This window comes from Actinia tenebrosa, unplaced genomic scaffold (assembly GCF_029948245.1).
Source record: "Actinia tenebrosa isolate PJP-AT-01 unplaced genomic scaffold, QUT_ActTen_1.0 PGA_scaffold2__45_contigs__length_23673736, whole genome shotgun sequence".
NCBI lineage: Eukaryota > Metazoa > Cnidaria > Anthozoa > Actiniaria > Actiniidae > Actinia > Actinia tenebrosa.
The window spans coordinates 13,015,765-13,043,102 of NW_028292579.1; the positions used below are offsets into that span (position 1 = coordinate 13,015,765).

The 27,338-nt window shown below is 35.6% G+C and overlaps 1 protein-coding gene across 3 annotated transcripts in view; it reads right to left on the bottom strand.

Annotated features, from left to right (window-relative positions):
* The window catches only part of LOC116290823 (serine/threonine-protein kinase PAK 2), a 53,304-nt gene that overhangs the window by 24,859 nt on the left and 1,107 nt on the right, over positions 1–27,338 (bottom strand). Inside the window, exons 1-9 of one of the 3 annotated variants that reach the window (XM_089033981.1) lie at positions 20,495–20,836; positions 20,303–20,391; positions 18,099–18,173; positions 14,648–14,732; positions 11,263–11,757; positions 8,603–8,685; positions 8,152–8,241; positions 1,105–1,150; positions 177–266 (exon numbers count right to left, since the gene is read on the bottom strand). In XM_089033981.1, the coding sequence (XP_088890107.1) occupies positions 177–266; positions 1,105–1,150; positions 8,152–8,241; positions 8,603–8,685; positions 11,263–11,757; positions 14,648–14,732; positions 18,099–18,173; positions 20,303–20,391; positions 20,495–20,648 (1,207 nt within the window). In that variant the 5' untranslated portion in view covers positions 20,649–20,836. Of the gene's footprint in view, positions 1–176; positions 267–1,104; positions 1,151–8,151; positions 8,242–8,602; positions 8,686–11,262; positions 11,758–14,647; positions 14,733–18,098; positions 18,174–20,302; positions 20,392–20,494; positions 20,837–27,338 lie in introns of those variants that run through there. The other 2 variants (XM_089033982.1, XM_089033979.1) reach the window with 2 other exon arrangements.

Sequence of the window (27,338 nt, forward strand, 5' to 3'; positions counted from 1 at the left end):
AAACTTGGCTAACTATTCGTAGATATTATTATTAAGGCAGAATAGGTCAAATATCTGATATAGCTAGGGACTGAGCCCATGACTTTGAGCACAACAGATCAATGCACAGCTGGGCAAACTGGGGATCATTGTACATGCAGGACTGGGATGATATGAAGTGTTCTTTTTGTACGTACTAAGTCTGCATATAATTTCTTCATCTGACATCTTTTTCTTTTTCTTCTCTCTTGCCTGTGGATGTGGTGCTTTGCCAGTGTGTTCACTTACTACACAAGCAAACAAATAAAAATGTCAAACTAAAAATACATTTCCAAACTCCCTAGGTACCAAGGGTTACATCAAGGGCCTTTGTTCTCAAGGGAAGGAACAGGACTAAGCTAGTTACCAAAGTGACAAAAAAGTGCTATGCCTAATTTTTATCTAAAAATAAAATAAAATAAGATGGAATTTAGAACAGGATTCTTGCTGAGGTATCCACATCAAATTTAAGGACTATTCAACGAGTATTCAAGTACCCAAAGATAAATTTTCAAGAAGCTTGTATATTCAGCTAACTAAGCCATGGTTTTACATGGTGTTTGGGAGTTTTCAAGGAGTTTATGGTTGACTTTCCAAGTCGTCTCCAGTACCTCTCATAAAAGTTAAGTAACACTTGGTTGATATCAAAAATTGTGGGCAACTAGATCTAAGCAGAAATTCAAGGAGTTTTCAAGGACTTTCCCTAAAATCGTAAAATTCAAGGAGTCAACTAGTGTTAAGTCTATTTTTGTCTTAATTTCACACCACTAAACTATTTCTTTCCATTCCAAATCATCTGACCTCCCACTTGTCCAAATTCAACTGTAAAGATGAATATGCTTTAAATTCTTTTAAAGTTTGCAGGATGTTCTGTAATGATACTTTGTTTTTTCCATTTTATCATCAAGCTTTATACCTTGTATTTCTTGGTTGCTATGAACTATTGGAGCCATTATTTCAATGGTCAGAATGAATAAGTATGTGCCTGGTATATTGTTAATGAGGTATATATAAATCATAAGTTATAATAATAATAGCAAATGAAACTGAATAAAATAATGAGCAATTATTGAATAATCCACCAACCTTTTTCATCTTCATGTTTAGTTTTGATGGGCTCATTTGGAATATACTGCAAAGAAAGTGAAAGGGTTTAAATAACATCAGGAAATGAATGACACCAGCAAAACTGCACATTTTATGAGACCAATACTAACACTAACCCCTCAAACTTTCATTACAGCTTTTTATTTACAATGTATGGTCACATGCTTGACTGCCCAGTGTTTAAATTCAAATATATATGGCCAAGCTACTGACCAATCATTTTGCAGTTGAACAATTTCTATTGAATTCTGTGAAGAACACTGCTATGGTAACTAATATTAATAATAATAATAATAATAATCTTTATTTTCCATTTCCATATATATATACAGCGCTTTGCAAAAATTCTGTAAATAAAATGAATAACAATATACCGATATATCGTGTGCATTATGGGTAATTTTCAATTTTAAAAAACGTTTTAATAAAGGTTAAATACAATGTTTTCAGTGAAATATAATCATAGTGTACATTGTGAGCATTAATACTAGATATTTGACTAACTTTTGGTTGAAAATCGTTATAATTAAAAAATCTGGAAATCTGGAAATTAGTTTATATATGGATATATAGATATTCTTGACTTTTGCAGAATTTTTGCATATCGCTGTACATATATATATATATATATATATACACTCGATTGCAGAAACGTTGTAGTATACATTTATACATATATCTAATTTATTCAGATAATGATATGCAAAACAGAAAAATCGCTTTATTTATCGTTTGTTTCATTCAATGACTGTCAAAATATTTTTTTCTTGTCTATTAGATTGTACAGATTATAAATCAGTTGGTTTTAAGCGTTGAAAATGATTATTTTGTATTATGCATCTCATTAGATATTTGTATAAATGTATAAATGTATACTACAACATTTCTGCAATCGAGTGTATATAGCGATATGCAGAAATTCTGATCCTTTTGTATATACACAAAACTATGTCAAAAGTATATTAGAGATTATGGGATACCATGTCTGATATTTTTTTCAGAAAGCCCTGTTGTGACCGATGAAAGGCTAAAATATACTTCAAACAATTAAAACATTTGGTGATCGTCCGCCATGCTTTACTCAATAACGTATCTGGGTGAATATCCCATATGTATACATGTGGGGGGGGACTGGTAACAAGTTATGTCATAACATCTCCTCTTCTTACAGATGTATAATTTAAAAGAAAATAAATCACAATAAAAATTTGAAAACAACAAATGTTCTTTCACATTTTGTAACTCAATAGTTCATAACTCTTAATTAATGTTCTTATCTTGGGATGTAGTCTTGCAGATACGCTGGTCTTCTGGTCTGTCTTTTGGTTCGTTCAGCTCTTGGGTGGGGGCTTTGTGGATGTGGTTCTTTGTCGGCTGCTCTGTTCTGTGTTGCGTTTTTGTCTCCTCTATCTGTGGTAGGGTTCTGTGGTTGCTTCTCTTGCTTTGGTTCATCTATCTCAGTAGTATTCCGCAGTATCTCTTCCCTCCAATCTTTATTATCATGTTCTAACTCTGCTTCCTCTTCCTCTCTGTCCGTATTATCGTTGTTCTGCATTACTGTGTTGCCAAGTTTGAAATGGCTTGCATCTCGTGTTAGTGTTCGTCCATCATGTATGCGTCTGGCTGTCACTGTCGATCCCTCAATTTGGGTTACAATATAGAACGATGGATCATATGGTGTTGACCATTTGTTGACCTTTCTTTGCTTCACTAGCACGTAGTCATCTTTGATGAATGAATGTTCCTTGATACTTTTCCTCTTGTCCATCTTAGCTTTGTATCGTTTATCTCTTTCGTTGATGATCTTGTCTGGCTGACTTGGCTTCTCCTTGATTGGTGGAGTGTAATCTAGTTTGGTGCGGATTAGTCTGTTTGTCATAGCTTGGTATGGTGACACGCCGGTTGCTGGATGTGGTGTGTCCCTGTAGGCCATCAACATTTCTTGTATAGCAATGTTTCTTCCTGCTTTGTCTTTGCCTTGGATGTGGGCAATTTGCTCTGTCTTGTTTAATAGTTGCATAAATCTTTCTGCTTCGCCATTTGCTCTCGGGTGTAATGGTGTGACACGATGGTGTTCAAAGCCTTCTTCCTCTGCAAAGTCAGCAAATTCTTTCGAGTTAAATGGGGGTCCATTGTCTGATTCCAGTCTCTTTGGTATTCCGTGATGTCCAAACATCTTCTTTAGTTTCTCTTTGGTGGGCTTGAATCCTGTTGAGTATGTCGTTTCCACCTCTGGGTATCTGGTTCGTTTGTCCACCACCACAAGATTGTAGTGACCATCCGGGTATGGTCCTCCAAAGTCTGTGGCTACTGTTTCCCATGGTTTCTCTGGAATCACTGATGGTTTTATTGGTTTTTCTTTTGCTTGTCTCGTTGTGATTTTGCATTCATAGCACTGTCCTACAGTGTGCTCTATCATCGCGTTCATGTATGGGAACCAGTATTTGGCTCTTACCATTTGCTTGGTCTTGGTCGATCCCAAGTGTCCTAATTCGTGCGCGATTGCGATAACCTTGGTCTGTAACTTGGCTGGTAGGACTATCCTGTCGTTTCGGAACACTAGATCCTCTGCTATGAACAGTTCCTCCTTCACTGAGTAATATGGTGTGATATCAGGTTCTTTCTTGTGCTTTTCCCAATTTCCTTTCGTGATGATGTCTCTTACTTTCTGGAGTGTTTCATCTTTGCTTGTTTCTAATCTGATCTTGTCAATGAGTACCGTTGGTTCCTTGTCTATGATAGCTTTTACTGTGTATTCCGTGTCGTCTTCTTCAATGTCTGGCAGTGGGTGCCGTGACAGAAAATCGAGGGGGTCAGCTTCATCTTTCCCTGGTTGGTACTTCATTTCGAAGTCAACGTCTTGCATAGCCATTACCCACTTTTCAATGCGTGGTGGGAGTTTTGCAGTGGCTTTGTTGAAAAGCGTTAGCAGTGGTTTGTGTGCTGTCACTATGGTGAATCTTGGGGCACCAAGGAGATAAATGCTGAATCTCTCTTTGGCCCATTTCACGCATAGAGCATCTTTCTCCGTTTGGCTGTAGAACTTCTCTGTGTTGGTTAGAGTTCTGCTTATGAAGTGGATTGGTTGCCATCCCTTCTCTGTCTTCTGGAACAATCCGGCTGACAATCCTTCGTTGTAGCTGGCCTCTGTTCTTACCATCATTGGTAGCCTTGGATTAAAAAATGCAATTACATCTTTACTTGAAATGCTGTCTTTAAGCAGCTGGAAGGCACTTTCTTTCTCTTCATTCCAGTGGAACTTAGTTTCCTTCAGCGTCAGATCTCTCAGTGGCTTTGTCAAAGATGCATATCTGGGGATAAACTTGGAAAGGTAACCTGTCATGCCCAGGAAGCTCCTCACTTCCGACTTAGATTCTGGTCTGGCACATTCCTTGACAGCTCGCACCTTCTCATCTGCTGGGTGGAGTCCTTCTCTACTAAATTTGTACCCATAGAACTGGATCTCTCTTTTCCCGAACTTACACTTCTGTCGGTTTAGTGTGATTCCGAAGTCACTAACTCTCTGCAGTACAGTTTCTAAAATCTGGTTATGTGTCGTCCAGTCTCTTGCTCCTAGAAGTATATCATCTCTCTGGTTCAAGCATCCTGGTATGTCTCCGAAGACTTTCTGCATTGTGTTGTCGAATAGGTCTTGGGATGCCTTCGCTCCGAATACCAGTCGTTTGGGTCTGTAGTTACCCCATGGTGTACTGAAAGTAGCAACTGATCTAGATCCTGGGTCAAGTTCTAGCTGATGATATCCTTGCCGCAGGTCTAACTTGGTCCAGATGGTGCAATCATGGAATCGGTGTATGAAATCTTCAACTATGGGTGGCTGTGTTATCCTGTTTCGCTCCATGTACCTATTTGGCCCTCGCAGGTCTACACTAGCACGTATCATTTGAGGTTTGAGTTCCTCTTTTGCAGTGTTATTGAAGCTTGGTTTAGGTTGGACCACTACTGGGGAACACCAAGTTATTGGCTCGTTCTCTGGGACTCTTTCAAAGATGTCCTCTTCTACACCTTGGTCCAGCCAATCTTTGAAGGGTTTCTGTAGGTAGTAAGGGACTTGACGCGGTTTCTGTGCTATTGGGACTGCTTCTGGTCTCATGTTAAATCTCCCATGTATCTCCCTGTTGTTCTTGTGGTCATATATCTTTCCAATACCTTCGAATATATGGTTATACTTGTCTACAATGTCCATCATTTCCTTCTCTTCTTTCTGCTGCTTCACTGTTCCTATGCATTGGTTGCCATCTGGTATCCTCATGTCATTTGATGCCGTTAGTCCTCCATCTTGTTGGATCTTCATCATTCCAAGCTGTATCAGAGTGTCTCTACATAAAAGAGGGGGTGAGTGTATTCGTCCATACACGACGATAAATCTTGCTTCTTTCCCACAGGTTTGGTTTCTGATAATTGTTTGAAATTCCCCTTTTACCTTGAGCTCGTGCTGCAATGTATTGAGTTTAGCTTTGCTGGGTTTCAGTGTTATCTTGTTCTTGGTTCTGTTGGTGAGAGTTTTGAACTGGTGTTCGTCCATCAGATTAACGTCCGCTCCACTATCTGGTTCTGCTTTCATGTCCACGTCATCTAGTCTTACTGTGATTGTTTTCTTGTTATTTTCTGTGTCGCTGACCTTTCTCGCAGTCAGGCTTGACTTAACAGCTTTCTCAAAATATTCATCATCTGAACTGGTTGATTCTTCTTTTTCTTCTGTCCTTTTTATCCTCTTCTTGCTGGTATACTCCTTCCCATGGTTTCTTTGTTTGGGTTGGTAATGTGTCTTGTTACTGGAAGATTGGCACACTGTGGCGAAATGGTTCCATTTGTTACACTTGTTGCATCGTTTTCCGAAGGCGGGGCAGTGATCCTGTTTGTTGTGTTCGTATCCACAATTTCGACATTTACTCTGTCCGCTCTTTTCTTTAGGCTGGTTCTGTTCCCGGTTGTTTGGTCTGGTTCGCTGTGGTCTGTAGTTGGAAGGTTTCCTGCTCTCCACTTTGGCGATGTTCTCTCCTGCTCTCTGTTCTGTTTTCATTTCTCTTACCTGACGGTTCACGTCCTCTATCTGGCTTGCTTCTTGTAGGAATTGGGTTAAATTCCATTTTTTACTGATAGTTTTCTGTATCAGAGTTTTATCGTCGATTGTTTGGATGATGTGCTCTAGTATTCTCTCATCCTGCACTTCTCCAAACTCGCATTTCTGGGCTTTCTCTCTGAGTCGAGCTGTGTAGGCTGTTATGGACTCGTGGGTTGTAGGTTTCATCTTGAGGAATTGATATCTGGCATGGTGTTTGTTTTGTTTCGGCACAAAATGGTTATTGAGCTTTGTTTTCAATTTATCGTAGCAATTTCCGTCATCTGGATCAGGAAGGCTCTTTTCTAATCTTGCGATTTGCTTACCTCCATATATGATAAGTGCATCTTTTTTGTCGACTGGGTCAGTTATTTTGAAGAATCTAAACTCTCTTTCTATGTCTTCTAGCCAGTCTTCCCACTCTCTTCCGATTGCATTGGCTTCTTCTGGGGCGATAAAAGGTTGAGTTTTAAGGTTTCTTGTCTCGGTAACGACGTGTATCGTCGGTGCTTGGGCGATAGCTTGGGCTCCATGTGCTTCGTCGGCCATTTGTAGTCTCGTTGTCTTCGCTGTATACACTCTTTCGTTGCTTTACGAGCGATTTTTTCTTTTGTTTTCGTCGAATCCAACTGTTAGGATGTCGAGAAGAATAATTTACCTTTGTTTTCTTCCGGTTTGTTTTCCTCGTCGCCAATGTTGTGACCGATGAAAGGCTAAAATATACTTCAAACAATTAAAACATTTGGTGATCGTCCGCCATGCTTTACTCAATAACGTATCTGGGTGAATATCCCGTATGTATACATGTGGGGGGGGACTGGTAACAAGTTATGTCATAACAAGCCCTACAAATGGGCAACCCGAAAAAAATATCAGGGATATCCCATAATTTCTGATATACCTGTGATATACTTGTACAAAAGGATCAGAATTTCTGCATATCGCTGTATATGTATATATATATATATATATTAGTGCATTTTTTAGTGCATAATTTAGCTTTATTTTACATTATCTCTCATGAAAGAAAAAGCTTTACATTCAAGGAAATGACTAGAGGCTAAAGGAACCGTAAGGTTTTCAAAGTTGGACCCTAGGCAATTTAAATTATAATTTTATTCAAAAGCTTCAGACAGTAACACAAAAAGAAAAGCAGCAGAAAAGCGGAGGTGACAAATGTGCCATGGCAAAGCGAAGAGACATAACAAGAACGAGAAATAAAGAGGAAGACAAATATTGAAAGTGAATCAATTTAGTTTTTTTCCACAGGACAAATAATTTTGTTTGGTAGATATTGTTTGACCCTTTTTTGAAACAGTATATAAATATTTGTTTGAATTCAGGGGGTCGATCCTGCCAAAATATTGTTACTATTGAAAGAAAAGTTTGTCTGCCAGTGTTAGTACAAAAGCAAGGCTTATGGAAATTATCTTTTGAAGCGTAATGTGCAGTATTGTATTTGTGTATATTTTTTGCATACTGAAAAGAATGATTGAAAATAGTTGGGAGTTTTTGATTGTGCCAATAAAAGGTAAGTTTTAAGACTTGTAATTTATGTTTCTTTGTATTTTGTGTTCAAAATATCAGCTAGTTTCATACTCAGTATCAAAGAAAAGAGATGAAAAATCAATTACAATCATAAGTTATATGTATGTCAAGTCAATCTTAGCTGACATTTGGGATTCACAGAAATAGAATAAATTAATAGAAATAGAAAGATAGAAATATCTAAAAATAAGAAATATTAAACAAATACTGTTTACCATTTCATATCACATGGCATTCCCTTAAGTATGGTGCTTTGTTGGGCCCTGTTATGCTTGAGATGACACACCATTACAAATGGAGCTTGAAGAAGGAATACCATCCTCAGGGGAATGACATATGGCTTAAAAAGTTTAAATGTTATGCCCACATTGCCCGACAGGCCTCTTGTATTGTCATACCTTAGATTTAGTAATTTCAGGCCGTGTTGGGATTGCTGGTGGTAATGCTTCTTCATCTTGTCCTGCATGGTTCTGCTGTGGTGCCGTAGCCTATTTCCCAATCAATACACAATGTTGGTTATCTTTCTTGACAATATCACTCTTGATATATTATTCTGGTAGCTTTACATTTGTTATTTTATCTATAGCTTCAAGTGCAAAAAAACTCATAAAGATCCCTTCTTAATGTTTCTTGTGGTAACAACCCACTTATCAGAAATAAAGTTGAAGTAGTACAACATGCTTATTTCATGTTGATATCCACTTTAATGGGAGGATTATTTAAATAGGGCACTTCTTAGAATAATGTCACAATATGTTAACATTGCAGAAAATGCTGCATTCAAGATGGCACAGTTATTCTGTGCTGTTTCAGACATAATACATACCATATTGTTGTTTTTCTACTCACATTAGTAGCTGTTGCATGAGGTGGTGGTGGTGGTGGAACATAAGTCTCTTTATCAATCTGGGGTCTTGCATGAGTTGTTTGTCCTGTTCAACCACAACATGCATTTGTCATCATAATATCAATGTTACTGTGTGCTAGTGCATTCTTCGATGCCTTTAGATTCACCAGCTATGTTAGCTATGGTGTATAGTACTAGATTTCTACTTCACTTAGCAAAACAGTATCTTTACAACAATAAAAGATATGGAATGAAATCAAAGGCTTTGGCTGTCTAAATACACCAATACTTGTCAAGAAAAACAGAAATCCAAACGAGAGTTTTAAAGAATATTTATAGATTTCCTTTTAAAAGGTGACATTATGATTAAAGTCCTGATTAAAGTAAATGATTGGTTAATATAGTTTATTTTACTTTTCCATCTTATGTATATAGTTCTATCATATTGGTGTATTTTTATCTGAAGAATTAAAGCTGTCAACAGATCCCAAAGAATGACTGCATGACCAGTTACTAAACTACAGCATTGCACTTAACCATAACATGCTTTAAGTCATATAAATTTTTTTGTAGTGTGAAAAAATCAAAAGTGCTCAATCTAAAGGCAAATAAACAATAAATTAGCAGCAAGGTTTAAACTCTGAAAGAGCTTTGTAGTAAAGAAAGCCAATCATTTTAAATCCATGTGAGCAAATGAAAATTAGAAACCAAAAACATTTTGAATTCTGTTTCAGCTTTGATTCTTCCCAAGGCCAGAGCTCTGATTTCCTGATCCGTAAAACACCAACTCATTCTTATTCCTTAAACTTGGTTAGTTCTTTTCTCCTATGAGTAAGTAGTAGAGGTACTTTACTGAGATGGTGTGACCTTAATACATGTTAGTTCTGTAAAACATTAATAAATGATAAACTAAAGCTTAAATAAAAAGCAATAGAGTTGATAGAAGGTAATACTTGTCAGAGTGAAATTAAGAGACCCTAGGTTTGGATGAGAGCTGATGCTGAAAGATGCAAGAAACCAGTAGCCCATTAGCCTTTGCCACAACCATGCGCTTTACAACTGTTCCTTTATGAAATAGTCAGTCCAAAGACTGGTTTGTGTGCAGAATACATTCTTTCTCTACACAATTTAAGAATTATTAAATCTTGTATGACAATCTAAAAAAAAGTGCATGCAACAAAAGAACTTTAACCTTAGCTGACGTTAAGACAAATAAACTATATTACAGGCCAGGCCTGTCAGAAAAAATAATATTAAATTAAATTTCATTAGTTTTTAAATTTATCGCTAAAAATAATTTAAAATAAATTATAGTTATACTCACACTCCTATTTTTAAAAAATGTTTGGATAAAATATATATGTATCCTAGTACATCATATCATATCAGAAATTATTGGATACCATCTCTGAAATTAGTGTCCAAAACCCCGAGTCATAGACAACTCGGAAAAAATTTCAGGGATGATACCCTAAAATTTCTGATATAATTTTGATATACTTTTATTCATATATTTTATCTAAACCTTTTTGAAAACAGGTGTGTATATATACCCTTGATTGAAAAAGGTTGTAGGATACATTTATACATATAAACAAGTACCTAATTAGATGCAAAAACATGAAAAAAAATTGAATAACTTTGTACCAGTCCATTCATATTTTAAGAGTAGCCATTGCAAATTGCAAGTTAAGTGCTGCGAGTAGGCAAGAAGGGTATTTATGGTTGCTGTTATTGTTTGTCTAGAGCCTGCCTCTATATTTGATTTGTTTGTCATAGTTGTACATGTAGCTAACCACAATAATACTGAAAACAAGTATAGCTGTCTCTAACAAGTACATATATAAGAAAAACAAATAAAAACCAAAGGATGGCTTAGCAATAGGGGGAAGGTAAACAGCTACAGGAGGTAATACCGGTCAAAAGTAAGCTGGTATTTATATAATACTAACTTCACTCAGGGGGAACATCTATGTAGGAAACCCAAGATTAGTGTTGCTGCTTGCCTGACAGCTCGCAGCAAAAATGTTTTTGAGATGTTTTATCCATAGAGAATAAAAAAAGAAGACTTGAGCACAATGAGATATATATTATTCAACATTATCATTAGAGAATTTTTAGGCATATTTGATGTGTCTTGCATCAAAGTAAGGCATAAAAGTATTTTCGTTAACTTTCAAGATACAACTATTTCAAAAAAGGTTGAAGGAGGGAACTGCGGTCAGTGATTGGTGATTGCACGACCGAAAGGAACTGTTGGGTAATAAGGATTCCTTCATAAACATTTCTTAAATACCTAAACAATGCCTGCACTGTTCAGTGAAGGCCTTAGATCTTGAGTCGATGTGTCCTTTATAGTATGACCACAGTTCCTTTCGGTTCTGCAATCGCCAATAACTGATCCCCATTCACCCCCTCACCCCTTCAACCTTTTTTTAAAATATATTTATGTACATAAACATATTTTGGGAGTTTTTTAAGTTTTGCATCTCATTAGATATTTGTATATATGCATAAATATAAACTACAACCTTTCTGCAATCAAGTATATATATAATGCAAAATAAAAGTTGAAAAGCCATTTAATGTTTTTTTGATTTGTTTTGTAACAGTAGTTTATATTTTATGTAGTCAGTGTGGAATATCATTTACAATTGAATACCTTTATTGGATTCTTTTGGAGTACGTTCTGAATGATTAATCAGAGGTTCTGACCGTAAACTAAGTGTTGATTCTAAGTCATCACCAAGTGACGCAGGAGATGATTCCGTTAATGAACTCGTATCTGAACGTGATGCAGATGATAGTCTTTCAGGTGATGCATGCCTTGGTTCTCCAGACATGGTGGGAGAGGAATATTTACGACCAGAGTCATTTAATTTTGTTATTGTCTCTTCGTGTTGTTTACAGTTATTACAATTTGTTTTGGAAGGCAGAGATTTTCTGCGCTTCTTGGACAAGCTTCGTTTAAGTTTTAATCGAAAGCTTCCTTTACGGTTTAATGACTGGGTTGTTTTAGGCGAAGAGCAGCCAAAAGGGGAACATGAAAGTGACTTGGTTGCATCTAAAGCAGATGGGCTACTGGTAGTAATTGGCGGTATCCCCCGCCGTGAAGGTTCAGAGGAGGAAGAAGAAGAAGAACGATGACTGTGAGAGGCTATAAGTTAATAAAACATGCTTGGTTAAATTAGATATGCAAGAGAAAATCAGCAAATTAAATACTGTGCATTTATCAATGCCGATACATTTATACACAGTATTAAATATGCCTTGGATATTAATAGTTGTTATTGATAAGTTAGTAACATTTTTAAAAAATGGGTCACTGTTAGAATAATAAAAATTAGTATTATTAATATATATTATTGATTAAATATTAAAGTGCCTATCACCCTTTTTTTTTTACTTTTTTATATCCAAATATAAGCTATTCTAAGAAACGTGTCGAAATAATTTTTTGATTCTGACCCTTCTTTCTATTTTTTTCGAGCGGTCAAAAGTGCGAAAATAGGCATTTCTTTGACTCTGGCCGCGTAAAATGATAACCTAGAGGACTGGGCTGTGACGTAAGAGGAGTAAGTTGGGTTTAGATGTTTCCTCATTCTCTCTAGATTTCACTGGTATTTATGACCAATTTGCCGTTTATACGCTTTCAAAAGACCTCATTTTTCTGGTTAGAGGATGTTAATTACTTCAGACTTCAAGAATGATATTATTTTTGAATTATTTTAAGAAAAAGAAAAGCAGCGAGAAGTTAAACGCAACCTAGGGAAAACCTCATATTAGGCTGTCACGCTCAGAATCAAGTGTAATAAATTAGTTTCAAAAACTTATAGATTTCACATACAGTAACTCTGAGCACTATATGAACCTACACCCTTTAAGTCTTAAATTTTTTAGCATTATTCTTATTAATATCTGATGTATTTATGGATGAATATGTGAGTCCGTGCCGCGCAAAATTCTTCCAGGTCGTTTCCAAATCAGAAACATCAAATGTAAATAACAGAAACAATGAAATAACTCCAGGTAGTTCACAAAATCTTTTTCAATGTAGATGGCTTAACAGTTTTCAAAATATCTAAACATGAATTGCATTATATATTTATACTGTAGTAGTTCAGTCGAGAAACTACATGTAAGGGTGCGTGACACTTCGCATCATCAGTCTACTGTTACTCTGCAGGTCAACATGGTTTCACTTCATAGTCGAATATAATATTTTCTATTCTATCAGTTTTCTATCCTGTCTCACAGTATCTGGCCATACCTATCTTTAAAGATAAAACGATCGTCTATTGAGGGAAATTCGATAAAGGTAAAAAATCTGAAGAGCATTCTACGGTAGCAAATAATTAAAATATTGTGAATAGTAGTATTATTGTGTCAATCGTACGGGAATTTTGTCTCAACCATTCATTACAGCCCTTTTAGCAATGCACCAAATACTTCTTAAGAGTTTAATAACCACTGAAATGTTACCACAATCACCAAAACTGTTTTATTCTTTAATAAACCGGGAATAAATTCCCGATCCGGTGCGAAGACGACTCAGTTCGAGCAATGGCAAGTAAAATGTTACCTGTTATCAACTTCGGTTCCCTATAACGACTCTAGGAATTTCCAGGTAGGAATTTCTATCTATGCTGCTGTACTTTTGGTGTATTTACTAAGGTTTTGACAAGTTTTATTCCCAGCCAATGAGATAATATTTGTGATCGGGTCGGAACCACTTCACTTCAGTCACCTCGCTTGCTTTGCTAGGTTGTGTTTGCTTCACTAATATACCAGTAAATTAGGCTACGAATCCTGATGAGAACTGGAAATGGAATCTTTAGATAATTAACTTCCTCATAGAAGCCCAAGAAAGTAGTTAAAAGTCCAAGGACTTCTAAAAAACCCCAAGAAACGCAAGGACGTCTTCAGTATCCCCCCTAGTATCCCATACATTTCTTTGTAAATCAAGAAGAGCGTGTTGCTCCTTCTACGTCACTAGCCCAGTCTCCCTTCTCGCTCGGTCATATTTTGAAATCTTCCTATTTTCGCACTTTTGACCGCTCGAAAAAAATAGAAAGAAGCGTCAGAATCAAAAAATTCTTTCGACAGGTTTCTTAGAATAGCTTATATTTGGATATAAAAAAGTAAAAAAAAAAGGGTGATAGGCACTTTAATATTCAAATTACTAATTATATTAGTAAACAAGTTAATCTATTTCTTCTAAACAGAAGGGTTTTTTTAAAAATTGAGTTAGAGTTTTATTTTAGTTTATAAAATAACACAAAACAAAGTTTATCTTTTATCTTGGATTAAATTTAATTCTTTAGTTTGATTTTATCTAGACCCTAAGCATCAAAAAGTATACATCAAAGCCCCAGCTTTTGAAAGTTGTTAATCGTTTCTGGAGCTTCTTTTAGGTACAAAATATATGAAGTGGTGAAGGTGACTATTCTCAAAGTCATACTGAAGATAAGGCTCTACTCATTTTGTCCTAGATAATATCATTGTTTTGTCAATGGTGTCTTTTACTTGAGGGTCCATGAGGATTTAGGTCTTAAACTAATGATGCCTGTGGAGGAAACTAATCAACAACCAACATCTCATTTGTGGATGTTTTGGTTTCTAACCAAAGAATTTTTTACTGACAAAATTGAAAACATAATGACAGGAAATTGAAGTCTGGGTAGACAAAATGGCAATCGATGATGTTAGCTGGTTAACAAATAGATCAGGCTTAGCTATGTTCTGTTTACTGATAAACCATGACTGGAGCTATAGGACACAAAATATGTTAGAGATCGGCAGGCATAGGCGAGTGATTTCTATACCTTTTTGAGAGTTCTACAGCTTCAGGAGTGTTTTATCAGATAAAAGAACATAGCTGATCTATTTGCTTTATATAATAGATTTTCAAGAGAAAATTTTGATCTATGCAACGATTGGCTAAAAACTTGATATAGGGATATCTGATTGGTCCAGTTTTGACAGGTAATGACAGTTTTGTACAGCAAATGGTTATGGCATTTGTTGAAAAGTGTGGTTATACTTACCATAAGGTTTGACAGTGGTCATAAACTTTGTTGTTTCTGCTTTATCTTTACTACTGTCATAGAAGTTCAGAACATCCAACACAGCCTGGAAAAACACATTAAAAGAATTATCATTATGTCTGTGATTACTCTTCAAAACCAGGAATAAGTATAGTTATTTCTCAAAAAGTATTATTGCTTGATCAACCTGTGGAATGAACTGTTATCTGAGGGTTACCAAGAACATCAGTGAATATTAATTTTCTTAGCCCCTTTGCAAATTAAACATAAAAATTTTCTGATTTTTTTTACTATGAATTTTTTTAAAGGAGGACTGGCATGGAAATCGTAAGAATTTTAGTTCAGCTGAAACTTTACTGGAATAACCCTTGAAGGTCTAATAATCACTGGATAAAGTTTTATCCTGATATTCGAATGGGAAGTATTATATTTTTGTGAATTTTTATAGGAGTCTGTGACATCATACACTCAACATTAGACATCGCTCCATACATTTCTTTGTATTTTATAATCAAAATATCTTCTAGTTTCATATTCCGTATTGAAGAAAAAATACCATAAAATGATCCTAACTATAAGTTATGTACATTAAGTCCCTAAGCGGACCTTTGGGCTTAATAGAATTGAAGTAAAGCATGAAGTTATTTACAAAGAAATGTATGGAGCAATGTTTAGTGTTGAGTGTATGACGTCACAGACACCCATAAATATTTGTAAAAACATAATACTTCCCATTGGAATATAAAGAAAAAACTTTAACCAGTGATTATTAAAGTCTTGAAGATTATTCCATTGACCAACCAAATCCTAATCCTGCTTAACTCTTTGACTCCTTTTTTCGGATTTTTGGAGTTTATTAGTGTTTTTCTGGACCTCATCGTTCTCAAAGTCCTAGCAAAAGCAGATTTGGAGTTTTGATTGACATTCTCTGCATTTTATGCAAATGCAGTACAAAGTTCACCAGTGGCATGATATTCCAGCAAAGAAACGTTTCTTGTAAAAAGCAATGGCAGCTTGATTTGGAAGTATTTTAAAAAATAAAGATTTTCAGAGCCACTTTGACCATCTATGGAGTGCTAGAGGGCATCATGAAGCCCTAGGACAGCTTAAATCAGCATTATCTAGAAGAACGGAGATTATTCAAGCAATTTTAGCACCAAAAGTACTTGGTACTTCAAAAGTACTTCATGTACTTGGTGTATTTGGGAATTTTTGGCATGATTATCCTCTAAGTTCGTAAATAGCAGGACAACCAAGTCCTACTTTGCCTTTTCTCGAATATTTGACTCATGGAAAATGCTGTGAGGCTGATATTTCCTTGATAGGAACTAGTGGCTTGACCCTTTTAAAATAAAAAGATGAGGATAGGATGACTTCATGCCTAAATTTTAAAGGATTTCCCAAGAGGCATTGCGATGCAAACAATTGAAGAATGGAGTAGCAACGAGTCAGGTCAGAACTTACCTGTGTTCAAGCATTATTTTTGAGTTTAAATAAAAAAATGAAGTAAAAATGATTTAATGATAAAGAATGATATATTTGGCTTTGAAAATAATGTCAAAAACAGTGTTTTTTCTTTTTCAAAGGATTAATATTTAAAGGATTTTTTGTTAGAATTTGTGACATTTTCCCAGATGTTTTGATTTCAAGAAGTTTTTCTGTTTAGCAATAAAGAATCTAAACTGGTATTCAGGCTACCTTGCTCAAAATTGTCGAAGGTGGAATTTTTCAAGTAAGGTGCGTTTTTGTAGGAGTCAAAGGGTTAAACCTTTTCTAAGTTTTTATCAAGTTTTTCTTTGATTCGTTCAAGAGAAATGGTTCGTGCCCAGATATTTGAGACCTGCATTAATCATACATATAGATAATACATAATTTACATATCAAGTTCAGCACATTTTTGAAGTGAAGTCAAACTGAAATAACATCTGCCCTGCACAGAAATGAGCTGTTTTTTTGAATCAGAACAACATCAGGCTTTTTGAGTTTTAGGGATTTCAAACACTGATAATTGCATTCACTTGTTTGACAGAAAAACTTTGACATCTTGAGGTCAAAGATTTTAATTCTCATTGATATATGGCAAGTTAATTGCATGTGCTATGATTGGTCAATTTGCTGTCCATAACTGATGGTACAGACCAAAAACTGAAATGGTTTGCAGTACTCATGATATTTTAAAACATTCAAATCTTGGATATAAAGATATTATATCATTTTCATTCAAGTCTATATGATAAGACTGACAGACTCTGTTGTTGTTCACTGATTTTTCTAAATAATTCTGTAAAATTATCTTGAATGCTGTTAAAGAATTAATTATAGTTCAATCAAGATTAAAAAGAAATTTAAACATACCTTTTTATGCTTCTTTTGTTCATTTATAGAAGTCTATTTTTTTTTTTGTTTTAACTGATGCAATCTGCATCGATTTTTTCTTGATTTTGATATAAATAATCTAAAGGTAAAGCTCAGTGCTAGACATCATCCCACATTGAACAGTGAGATTCCAGCTCCTGATATAAATAGCTATATACCAGTTGTTTACACAGTATTCAGGGCAGATCGTTACGTACATGCGTATGATTGGTTCGTTACATGTGTATGCTGGTTTTGGTACATGTCTATATTCAAGTTATAACATAATATTACAATCAAATAACACAAGATACCATGTTGCAAAGTAGTTTTACGATAATATAGATCAAAATTATGGGGTCACAAATGCTTTGTTTGCATTTGATTGATAAGTGAAATACCAATTCTCTCTGATGTGTACAGGCAAATGACTTGACCCCAAGATCTATGTTAAACCTCTTAAATTAATAATAGTAATAATAATATATCTATTCAACAAGTTTAAACAAATTACAGTCAGAGACTGATTATCTTGTGAACCTCTAAATTTAAACCTTTGAATTGAAAGATCACCATTTGGATGGAATTGAAGTTCTAGAATGGGGCTAAAATGAGTTTAGAATGCGATTTTCAAGTCTATCTGATGTGTACCGAAAAGACAAATATTGCTGCCAGGGTCAAAAATTATGAGTGAAAAGTGAATCCAATTGGTGGAAAGGACAGTAACAGTGTGACAAGTATTAGCCGCCATGTTGTTTCACCTGGCAGAATCACCAGGGGAGCATAAAGCATGAAGGCGTATTTTCCCGGTTGCAGTATTTTAGAGAAGTTCCTGTCTGACCAGACTGACTGCATGTCAGGGCAACCTTTGTCCCTGATCTGACATATGACAGCCTTATAGAAAAAAATTATTTGAAGCCTTTAAGGTATGCCTTATACATGAGGAAATACAATACCAATTCTTAAACATATTCCAGTAATTGCTGTCTATAGCTACATGTAGTCATAAGATTTTATTGTCCCTAGGTGGGTTCAGGGGTGGGGGTGTAATCAAAGATCACAATAGTATAGTTGGAGGTATTTAGGTGTCACTAACCTGTGGATTTTTTTTCTGTTCTGCTTGTGTAATATTTGACACTTGAAGTAATCTTGCCCATGCTTCTGGCATGCCCTGCAAGTGAATTTTTTTTAGAATCATTGTTCAGAAACAGATTATTATTTCCAGTCATGAATGAAATTTTTACTAGCTACATAAATGGCAACCTTTGAGTATAAATGTACAAGGGTTACTGAGTAAAGAATTGCAGTGTTTGCTCTTTACTGAAGGCTGGTGATGATATTTATTCAGTTGATTAAAAACTTCAATTATTGTTTTGCTGTGCACCTCTTGACCTATGAGTCTTGAAATTTCTGTTTACTTACATCAGCAAAAACATTTTTCTCATTGGAAATTTATTTTAGGCATAAAATCGTATTATTTTACTTCAAAGTTGCATCTTTCCTTGATTCTTTAATATAAATAATTCAAAGAAGTTGATCCACAGTGCTAGAAATATCCCACATGGAACACCAGCAGTTCTGATCCTCACATAAAAATCAAATATTATAATCTTTTCTTAAAAGAACGTCTACTTATTTCTGTCGTGTAACATTCGTAAGAAAGATGACGTAAGCCAATGGGAGAATGTTTAATCATTAATCTGCTAACATCTTAGTGAGTGAACGAGTGACACATTTGCATATTCAGACCCCTTACAATAACTCATTTATATGTGGAAAATATTTTAGCATCAACTTAAATGAAGAAATCCAGGTGATAAGGAAAATACAAATGAATATAAAAACAAACAATAACTAGCTGTTGCTGGTAGTTTTAAAAATGGAAGAGAAAAAATGAAAGTTATAAGGATGTAATCTTAATGACAAAAGTACAACAGTTTGAAATGAGCTTGACTTCCTAAGGATCAAAGAAGTAGGTTGAGCTTATTACAATGCTAATCAGAAAAGAATTGGATTCAAATCTCCATGTACACCTGCCTAGCATGCATAATGTAGCCTATATATTATGATTATGCTTCTGCTCTGCTTATGAGTCATTCTTGTTCCCAAGCTATTTTATGTGGTTTTTACTGACAAAATATGTCAAGGCAACTCAATTAAATGGCAGACTAAAACCTCAGTATTAATGAATAATGGCTGATGCTAGCCCTTAACAGGTGGGGGTAATGCTTGGTGCATATTTTAGTAGCAAAGACAAAGAATTTGATCTTTGCTTTCATAGTCATAGTAGAATTGAGACAGACTCAAGCTAGGTCTTGGATATTCTGACATAATCCACAACAATAAGCAACACCTTCAGATAAAGAAATCCTCATCTGCACAGTTACAAGATCAATCAAATGCTTTATTCTTTGAATAGTAGTAACACAAGCTAGAAGTGGCCAAGTAATTCGACTGTGAGCTATGCCTAACGATTTTGACTAAGCTAAAGTTGCTGCTAGATAGTAAACTATAAACACAGTCCAAAAGAAAGAATAAACACTAAATAACACCTATGTATATTAAAATAACCATCAGAAAGCAAGTGATTCACTTCAACGCTTAGCGAAGCAGAAGTACAGGTAAGGAATGTGACGGTATAGGGCCAGGGAAGTCTGTCAAGGCATATCGAAATGGCTTTCCAAAGAAAACAAAAATGATTCTTTTTGCATACATATAAAAAAGGAGACAAAATTCTAAATAATGAATTTTGAACTATGAATAGATGTGTAATATTGAATGACAAGGGAATAGGAATCTTTGATCAATTTTGTACATAACAATGTTACGTATCCTCGCGTTACAAGAAAATGTATGTCGAGAGAAAGCTCTTACACTGGATAATAAAGATGTAAAGAAGTAGGGACTGTAGATATTGGAATTGCATGCTGTCAAATTGAATGCCGTTGTGAGTTGTCAAATTGGAAAAGGGGAATACATACAGCAAACTAGCAAGATTCTACCTCAATCCATAAACTAGTTTAGCGAATCCAATTATCAAAACTTAAATCTGTTTTGTCGAATAGCTTTACCAGTGTGTAGAGGAGAAGGAGATTCATTCTGTACGTTTTTTTATCTTTAAGGAAATTAGTATCTGATTCTCATGGTTGGGTGTGTAGTGTTATTACCGGCGAGGAGTAAAATCGTCAAGCAGCAGCAAAAACCACCTAAGACTTCTTATTCCATAGTTTATTGGAAAACTAACTTGACTCGTCATTTGACATGTAAATGGCTTAGAAAATCCTTGAAAATTCAACTTACCGTAAATTCTCCAGTTACTGGATCAAAACCAACATGAATAGTGTGCTCAAACTGGGTAGGGTAGGATATTTCCGGCTTTTTCTTGTTATCTACAGAGACGGATCGAACCAACACACGCCGTCACATTTTAAAGCGAAACTCAGCGAATATCAAGGAATTTCAAACCTAATACATCCAGCAAAAGGTACATACATTCTCCCTTGTTAGGGAATAACCTAAAAGTGGCTGTCTTCTTCTTTTTCTCCTCGATAGGAGCGCTTGGTAGAGGACGAGAGCCAGGAGAAATAGCATCTTTGTTGGATGTTAGTCGGAGAGGAGGGGCTGGCGGCCGCTCTTCGTCCGCCATTTTAGAGCTTTAATGGTGATACAGCGTTTCTCCGTTACTGAGGGTTCTGAGTTGGTATTATAGGAGGAGAATTACGCTAAATTCCAGCAGTGCTTGCCTTGTTTAAGAGGCCATAGTTTGTTGAGAAGCCGTCACAGACTGTAAGAAAGATGCTCGAGGAAGTCCAATGGGGGGACTCACATTGTGACAGGACACAATACATTCAATCCCCCTCTTATACACCATATGCATAACTTTTTAAGCGACCATGCAAACATAAATTTGTTGATTGGTCTTCCTGTGGTAAATAATTAAATTGATTGGTCTTCCTGTGGTATGGACGCGCATGTTCCAGGTTCCAGGTCGCTGGTTCAGGCCCCGTCCACACTATGCCGGATAAATTCGAATCAGAATTTTTATTTATCCGGTAAGGACTACCGTCCACACTAGTCCGGGCGAATCCGGAAAAATTCTTCGCCGAAAACGAATTTTTTTTCGAATACGGTCTCCAGAGTGGAACAATTTGAAAACGCTGGCTAGCCGTATTATATTAGTGTGGACGGAGAACATTTTGTACGAATTTTTTTAATACGATGACGTATTGGACATGTGTGTGTGTGTGTGTGTGTGTGTTTTTTTGGACGTGTGTGTGTTGTGAATTGAATTTGTACTGCTGAGACTGCCAGTAACCATTTAAATTACTTCATATTATAGGTAGTCTGACTTGATTGATTTATTTCATTTCAGATTACCTAGTACATTATAATTTAATTTAATTTTAAAATACATTGTAAACTGATTGTATTCATGTACAAATAAAGTTGTTCTCGTTGTTGTTGTTGTTGTCATAATTGTCATGGGAACATGGCGGAAAGGCTAAAAATTCACTGCGGACTCAATTTCAGCTTCGATGCACATGCTCCGATGTGCAATGAAGCGTTTTTGCCGCCCCTGATCAGACTAGTGTGGACGCGAAACATTTTCTCTGTTTCCATGTCTGGACCGAAATTTTTTTTTTCGGTTTCGTTGTGAAAGTTGCGGATTAATATTTATCCGGCATAGTGTGGACGGGGCCTCGTATGTAAACAAATATGGAGGCTGATACAAATAAATCACCGTCAATTTTATGTACGCCGCCGTCTAAACCATCGATACGCCGCCATCTTTGAAATTGACTTGAGCTTTTTTCGCGGAAAACCGTATTCTCTACTTTCACATCCGCATAATCCTTTGCGTCTTTGGGGGGGGGGTAACCAGAGGGTAAAAACCCACTTCTTTTGCTGAAGGCTGATCAGACAATGATTGACAATACCGTGTTTGGTATCCAGAAATAAAATGAAGAAGTAAAAAACAGAAAAAGATAGAAGCTTGAAGAAGTTTAAGGTACATTTTAAACATTTTTTCGTAAGTCAATACATTTTCTGTAAGACCAAAACTCTTGATGATCTGTACGCGCAAAAATAACTTGGAATAAACTGATAATCAGCATTGTACAGATAAAAGCAGGTATAGTATAAATTCACTTAAGAAACCTTTCAATTGGGGACAGTTTTTTTGAAAATAGAGAATTCGTCAGCATACGTCATTACCACAGGAAGACCAATGAACAAATTTGTGTCTGCCTTTATTTGACTGACCCGGACAAAGCATCATTAAAAAAAATGCAACAAAATTAAGAAAAGAAAGTGACGGCATCTTGGTTTCCAGGTTGTTTTGATTGCTAATTTATGCTAATGGTAGGCTTTCACGATAAACAGCTAGCCAGAAACATACTCCCTGATGCTGATTGGCCGAGACCAGTTCACATGATCATAGTTTCAATTTATTTGTATCAACCGCCATATTTGTTTACTTATGAGCCCGCGCGATTCTTACGAAACCGCATGCGCGGCTATACCCTAGGAAGACCAATCAATTAAATTATATACCACAGGAAGACCAATCAACAAATTTATGTCTGCCGTGCTCCCTTGGTTGTTCCAGCCCTCTTGAGTTATACATATGGTGCATAAGAGGGGGATTGAATGTATTGTGACCTGTCACAATGACTTTTAAGGGACTGTGCAATAATTATCGGGAGGGGGGGGGTTCTAAAATTAATAGGGGGAGGGGGGGTCAAAAGTTAAATTGTAGTGTAGGGTAGGGGGGGTTAGAAGCTAATTGCTTAAATATGGAGAGGGGGGTCATAAGTCAATTTGGGATTTTGTTCACTATAAAATTGAAAAGATGGATACAAATGTACTGTTTAAAATAAACATTTATTGTTATATTTTTTTACTGTATAAAGAACACAACTTGTCACAGGTGCAACCTCATAACCATATGTGTTGAAATAATGTATAAACTGAGTGATCCTTTGTAATAAAAATTATACAAAAAGCAGTAACTAAAAACAGTACAAGTCACAACTTTCTATACTGTACTGTGGTAAAGTTATGCCACATTGATTGACTGTATACAGTATAAGACAACTGACTATGTCATGTCTTTTTTGTTTTGCTTTGTAATAATTCTTCTAGCTATATGTTCACGATATTTAGTTCTATGTCAAGGGTAAAAACAGAAAACTCCTTGGCTTCCCCAACAAAGAATTTCGAAGAAAGAAGATCCCTCAGGGGTAGGATTTGTCAGTTTGAGATGTAAATATTAGTAGAGTGTCCTCATCAATATTGTCAAGTTGTCGGATGCCATATATCTCAGGGCTGTATTCTTTTGCTGAAGGATTTCCTCCTAAGGAATTAAATATAACACATGCCCTTTTCTTCCTATGTTCTGTTGCCGAGAGGCGTTGGTGGCGATGTATGGGGGGGGGGGTTGATAGTTATTTCATTTCAAAAGGGGGAGGGGTGAGGAGTTATTTTACGTTTAGAACAGGGGGGGTTAGCTTTAATTTAAGCCCAATTTGGAGGATTTTAGAACCCCCCTCCCGATAATTATTGCACAGTCCCTAAGAAACCGCATGGGCGTTCATACGACAGAAAGACCAATAAATTGAATTATGTAATTATGTATTCTCTGGTAATCAGTAGCCGTGCAAGGAGGTAAATAATGTGGAAGTGTTATAGGTATCGGACTAAGGTTCTGTGAAGGAATTTCGACGTGATGTGTAATTTTGACTGAACTAGAAGAGAATTAGTAGCACATTTTGAGGGTTCGAGCGAGCTTGCTGAATTTCTGAGTCTTACTTTTTACTGTATTTTGACAATGAATTAACACTAATAGACAGCTTGGGCTACCTGTGTTATAAGCAAGGCTATCTTGCTATAAAGCATGATGATGTTTCGTTCGGCCATTTTATTCACGTACGTCAATTTTTGTCTGATAGAAGCGTGATTTATTAGCTGAGAATGGTTGGGAAACGGTCAATATTGTGCATTGTTGGGTGAGGAATTGTTATACTTGGTGAGGTTTCCAAACTTCGAATATGGACACAAATGATTTTTGTCCATATTCGGGGTCTGGTAGAGTATTCGCGGGATCACGGTAAAATATATTGCAGGAGCCGGGAAACTAGTAAAAGAATCCTATTACGTGACATCAACCGTGACTCGGGAATAGAAGATTTGCACCAGGTCACGTGACCATACCGCCCTTAAAACGAGCATTTTTTTGTGGAAACAAACTTCACAAATGAAAAAAGTAACTAAACATTAGGAAGAGGGCGAAGTTTAAGCTCATGTTATAAACATGCATTAAATATAAAATGGAGTATTTTATAAGGGTTTGTATGGGAAAACGTAAACAGTTCCCCATACAAATCCTTATAAAATATTCCATTTTATATTTAATGCCATCTTCTCTGTTTCGCTTGTTATAAGCTAAAACCCCGCCACCCTACTAATATTGAGGTGCGTTTTTCATTTCTATTGTTCATTTTAACGCAGCTGCTCGTTTTAAGGGAAGGAGGGTCTCGTGACCTGTTAATGCAAGCGAATTCAATGCTCGGGATGTGGGATTTAATCGGGGGAAATGCGAAAAAATAATAAATAAAATAAAAATTCAAACGCATTTCAATATGTCGAATGTGAAAGGAAGATGACAAGACGTCGCGGGAGGCGTGATTTCGTGAAAAAATAACGCGTGATTCGGTATCCGAAAACTACCCCACCTCAAGGAAGACCCTGCATATATTTTCTTCAAAGAGCGCTTGCATGCTCTTTCTGTAAGCACAAACATATCCCGCTACCTGGCGGTCAACATTGTTAAAATCACGTGATATCAGACCTTATTTCATTGGATATTTGACTATATAATGACAGCCAATTGACAGCAATCGCGAATATTAGGGGCTAGCAAACTGAATACAGTTACTCCAAAGAGTAGATAGACAAAGCAGGGGAAACCTGAAAGACCCAGAACGAATATCGCAAGATTCCTTAGATATGCTGATGTTCATGAGGGTATCTTAAGGATTTCTTAAAACCTTAAAAATGCAAGATATGATCATCTACCAAGATCTCTCTATCAGCATAAAAGCAACCTACCTATATTATATAAACCTATCGTTTTATTATATAGCTAGTACTTTTTTCGGTATTGAATTTATTTACACAAAAAGAAAGACTGTTGCAGGATCTTGCAGCACTTCGCGTGCGCAGATGGCGTCAGCACTGTGTTTTGTTCACTAATAAAGCACAGTTTTCGACCAATCAGCGCCCGCGTACTATCCAACTATATAATGAATAAATGAATGAATGAATGAATGAATGAATGAATGAATGAATGGATGAATGAGTGAATGAATGAATGAATGAATGAATGAATGAATAATTAAATAAATAAATATATTGCGATATGCATAACTTTGACCCTTTTTATATGTATACAAGTACATCAAAAATTATGGGATATCCTCCCTGATATTTTTTTCAGAAAGCCCTAGTTAGTGATAGACAACTCGAAAAAAATATCAGGGATCATATCCCATAATTTCTGATATACTTTTGATATACTTGTATATATGTACAAAAGGACCAGAATTTCTGCATATCAATATCCGATACTTAACAACCTAATGTATCTGACGTGTCTTGCATCAAAGTAAGGTATAAAAGTGTTTTTGTTAACTTTCAATAAATACAATCATATTTTAGTTTTTCCATTTTTGCATCTCTTTAGATATTTGTATATTTGTATAAATGTATTACTACAACCTCTCTGCAATCGAGTGTGTATATCATATATATATATATATATATATATATATATATATATATATATATATATATACACTTGATTGCAGAAAGGTTGTAGTATACATTTATACAGAAACCTAATGAGATGCAAGATATCAAATGAGATGCAGAACGTAAAACATGCATAAATACGATTGCTTAGCCACTACATTTTGTGGAAAAAACTTTTTAAACTTCACTTTGTGCAATACTAATGCCTCTAATATATAATAGAAGATAAATAAGACCAAATAAGTTACTTTTTTACTTTCTGCATCTCATTTGATATCTTGTATCTCATTAGATATATTTATAAATGTATACTACAATCTTTGTGCAATCAAGTGTATATATATATCTATATATCGATTGAAAAAAGGTTGTATACATTTATGCATGTATACAATTATCTAATGAGACGCAAAAGTGGGCAAACTCCTCAAATATGACTGTGTATATCTTGAAATTTAATAAAAAATACTTTTATGCCTTACTTTGAAGTAATACACGTCAAATACATAAGGTCTTTAAGTATCAGATATTAATGAATCATATTTATTTATATATTTTCACTTTTTAGGCCTATATGCTCGTCAAGAAGACTCTAAATATCGACGACTAATATATATTTGTCGAAAAAGGATATATCTGTCCACATCCTTGTATATACATTGAAACACACACATATATTTTCAAAAATGGCATAATAAAATACGCCAATTACATATTTGTGTCTTTTCGTGCGGAATTTTATCGTAGAAGACTTGATGATAATGAAAGAAAAATCAGAGTACTGTTGGTCTAATAATATTACAGTAATCGTAGGTAACATGAAATCTGCTTTTCTTAAACTAGAATTATTACTTGCAATGATAAAAATTCTAAAATGTTTCTTGGTACAAAATGATCATTTTATAGGTCTCTATTGAACCGCATGTGGTACTGCTCCATTGATTTAGGAATGTATGGAATGACAAGGATTATCTGAAAACGTTCTATAGATTCACTATAATTTGTTTTAACGAGGACAATTTCTACAGATGAAGATGATGCGCGTGAAGATAATGATAATGACAAAACGATATACTAGTAGTGTTTCGGTACGTTGTTTGGGCGCGGAAGCGAGACTGTCGGTCTGATTAACTCCAGCTTTATGTAAAGGTCATGCGAGGTGACTCTTTCCATTAGATCAGGAACGGAAGTAGTTCAACATGTCAAAAGTGTGGGAAGATGAACTGCTGTGAACATCAATCCACCAGTACACAACTGCTGGCTTATTTTCTTACAGAACTCTTTTTAAACCAGCACTTCGGCAGATAAACAACATCATTGTACAGTCAACAACTTGAGTATTGTTGCATTGTTAGGTTGGTCGAATTAAAACGTTAAGCACTCGATAAACAATGACCATTGACAGCTGTTAATTGATTGAAGGGTCAAAACAGTTAACCATGGCGTTACATCGCTATACTTGAATTATTTCTGCACTCGTGTGAAAAAAGAAAAATGAACGGATGAAGAACTAATTATAAAACAT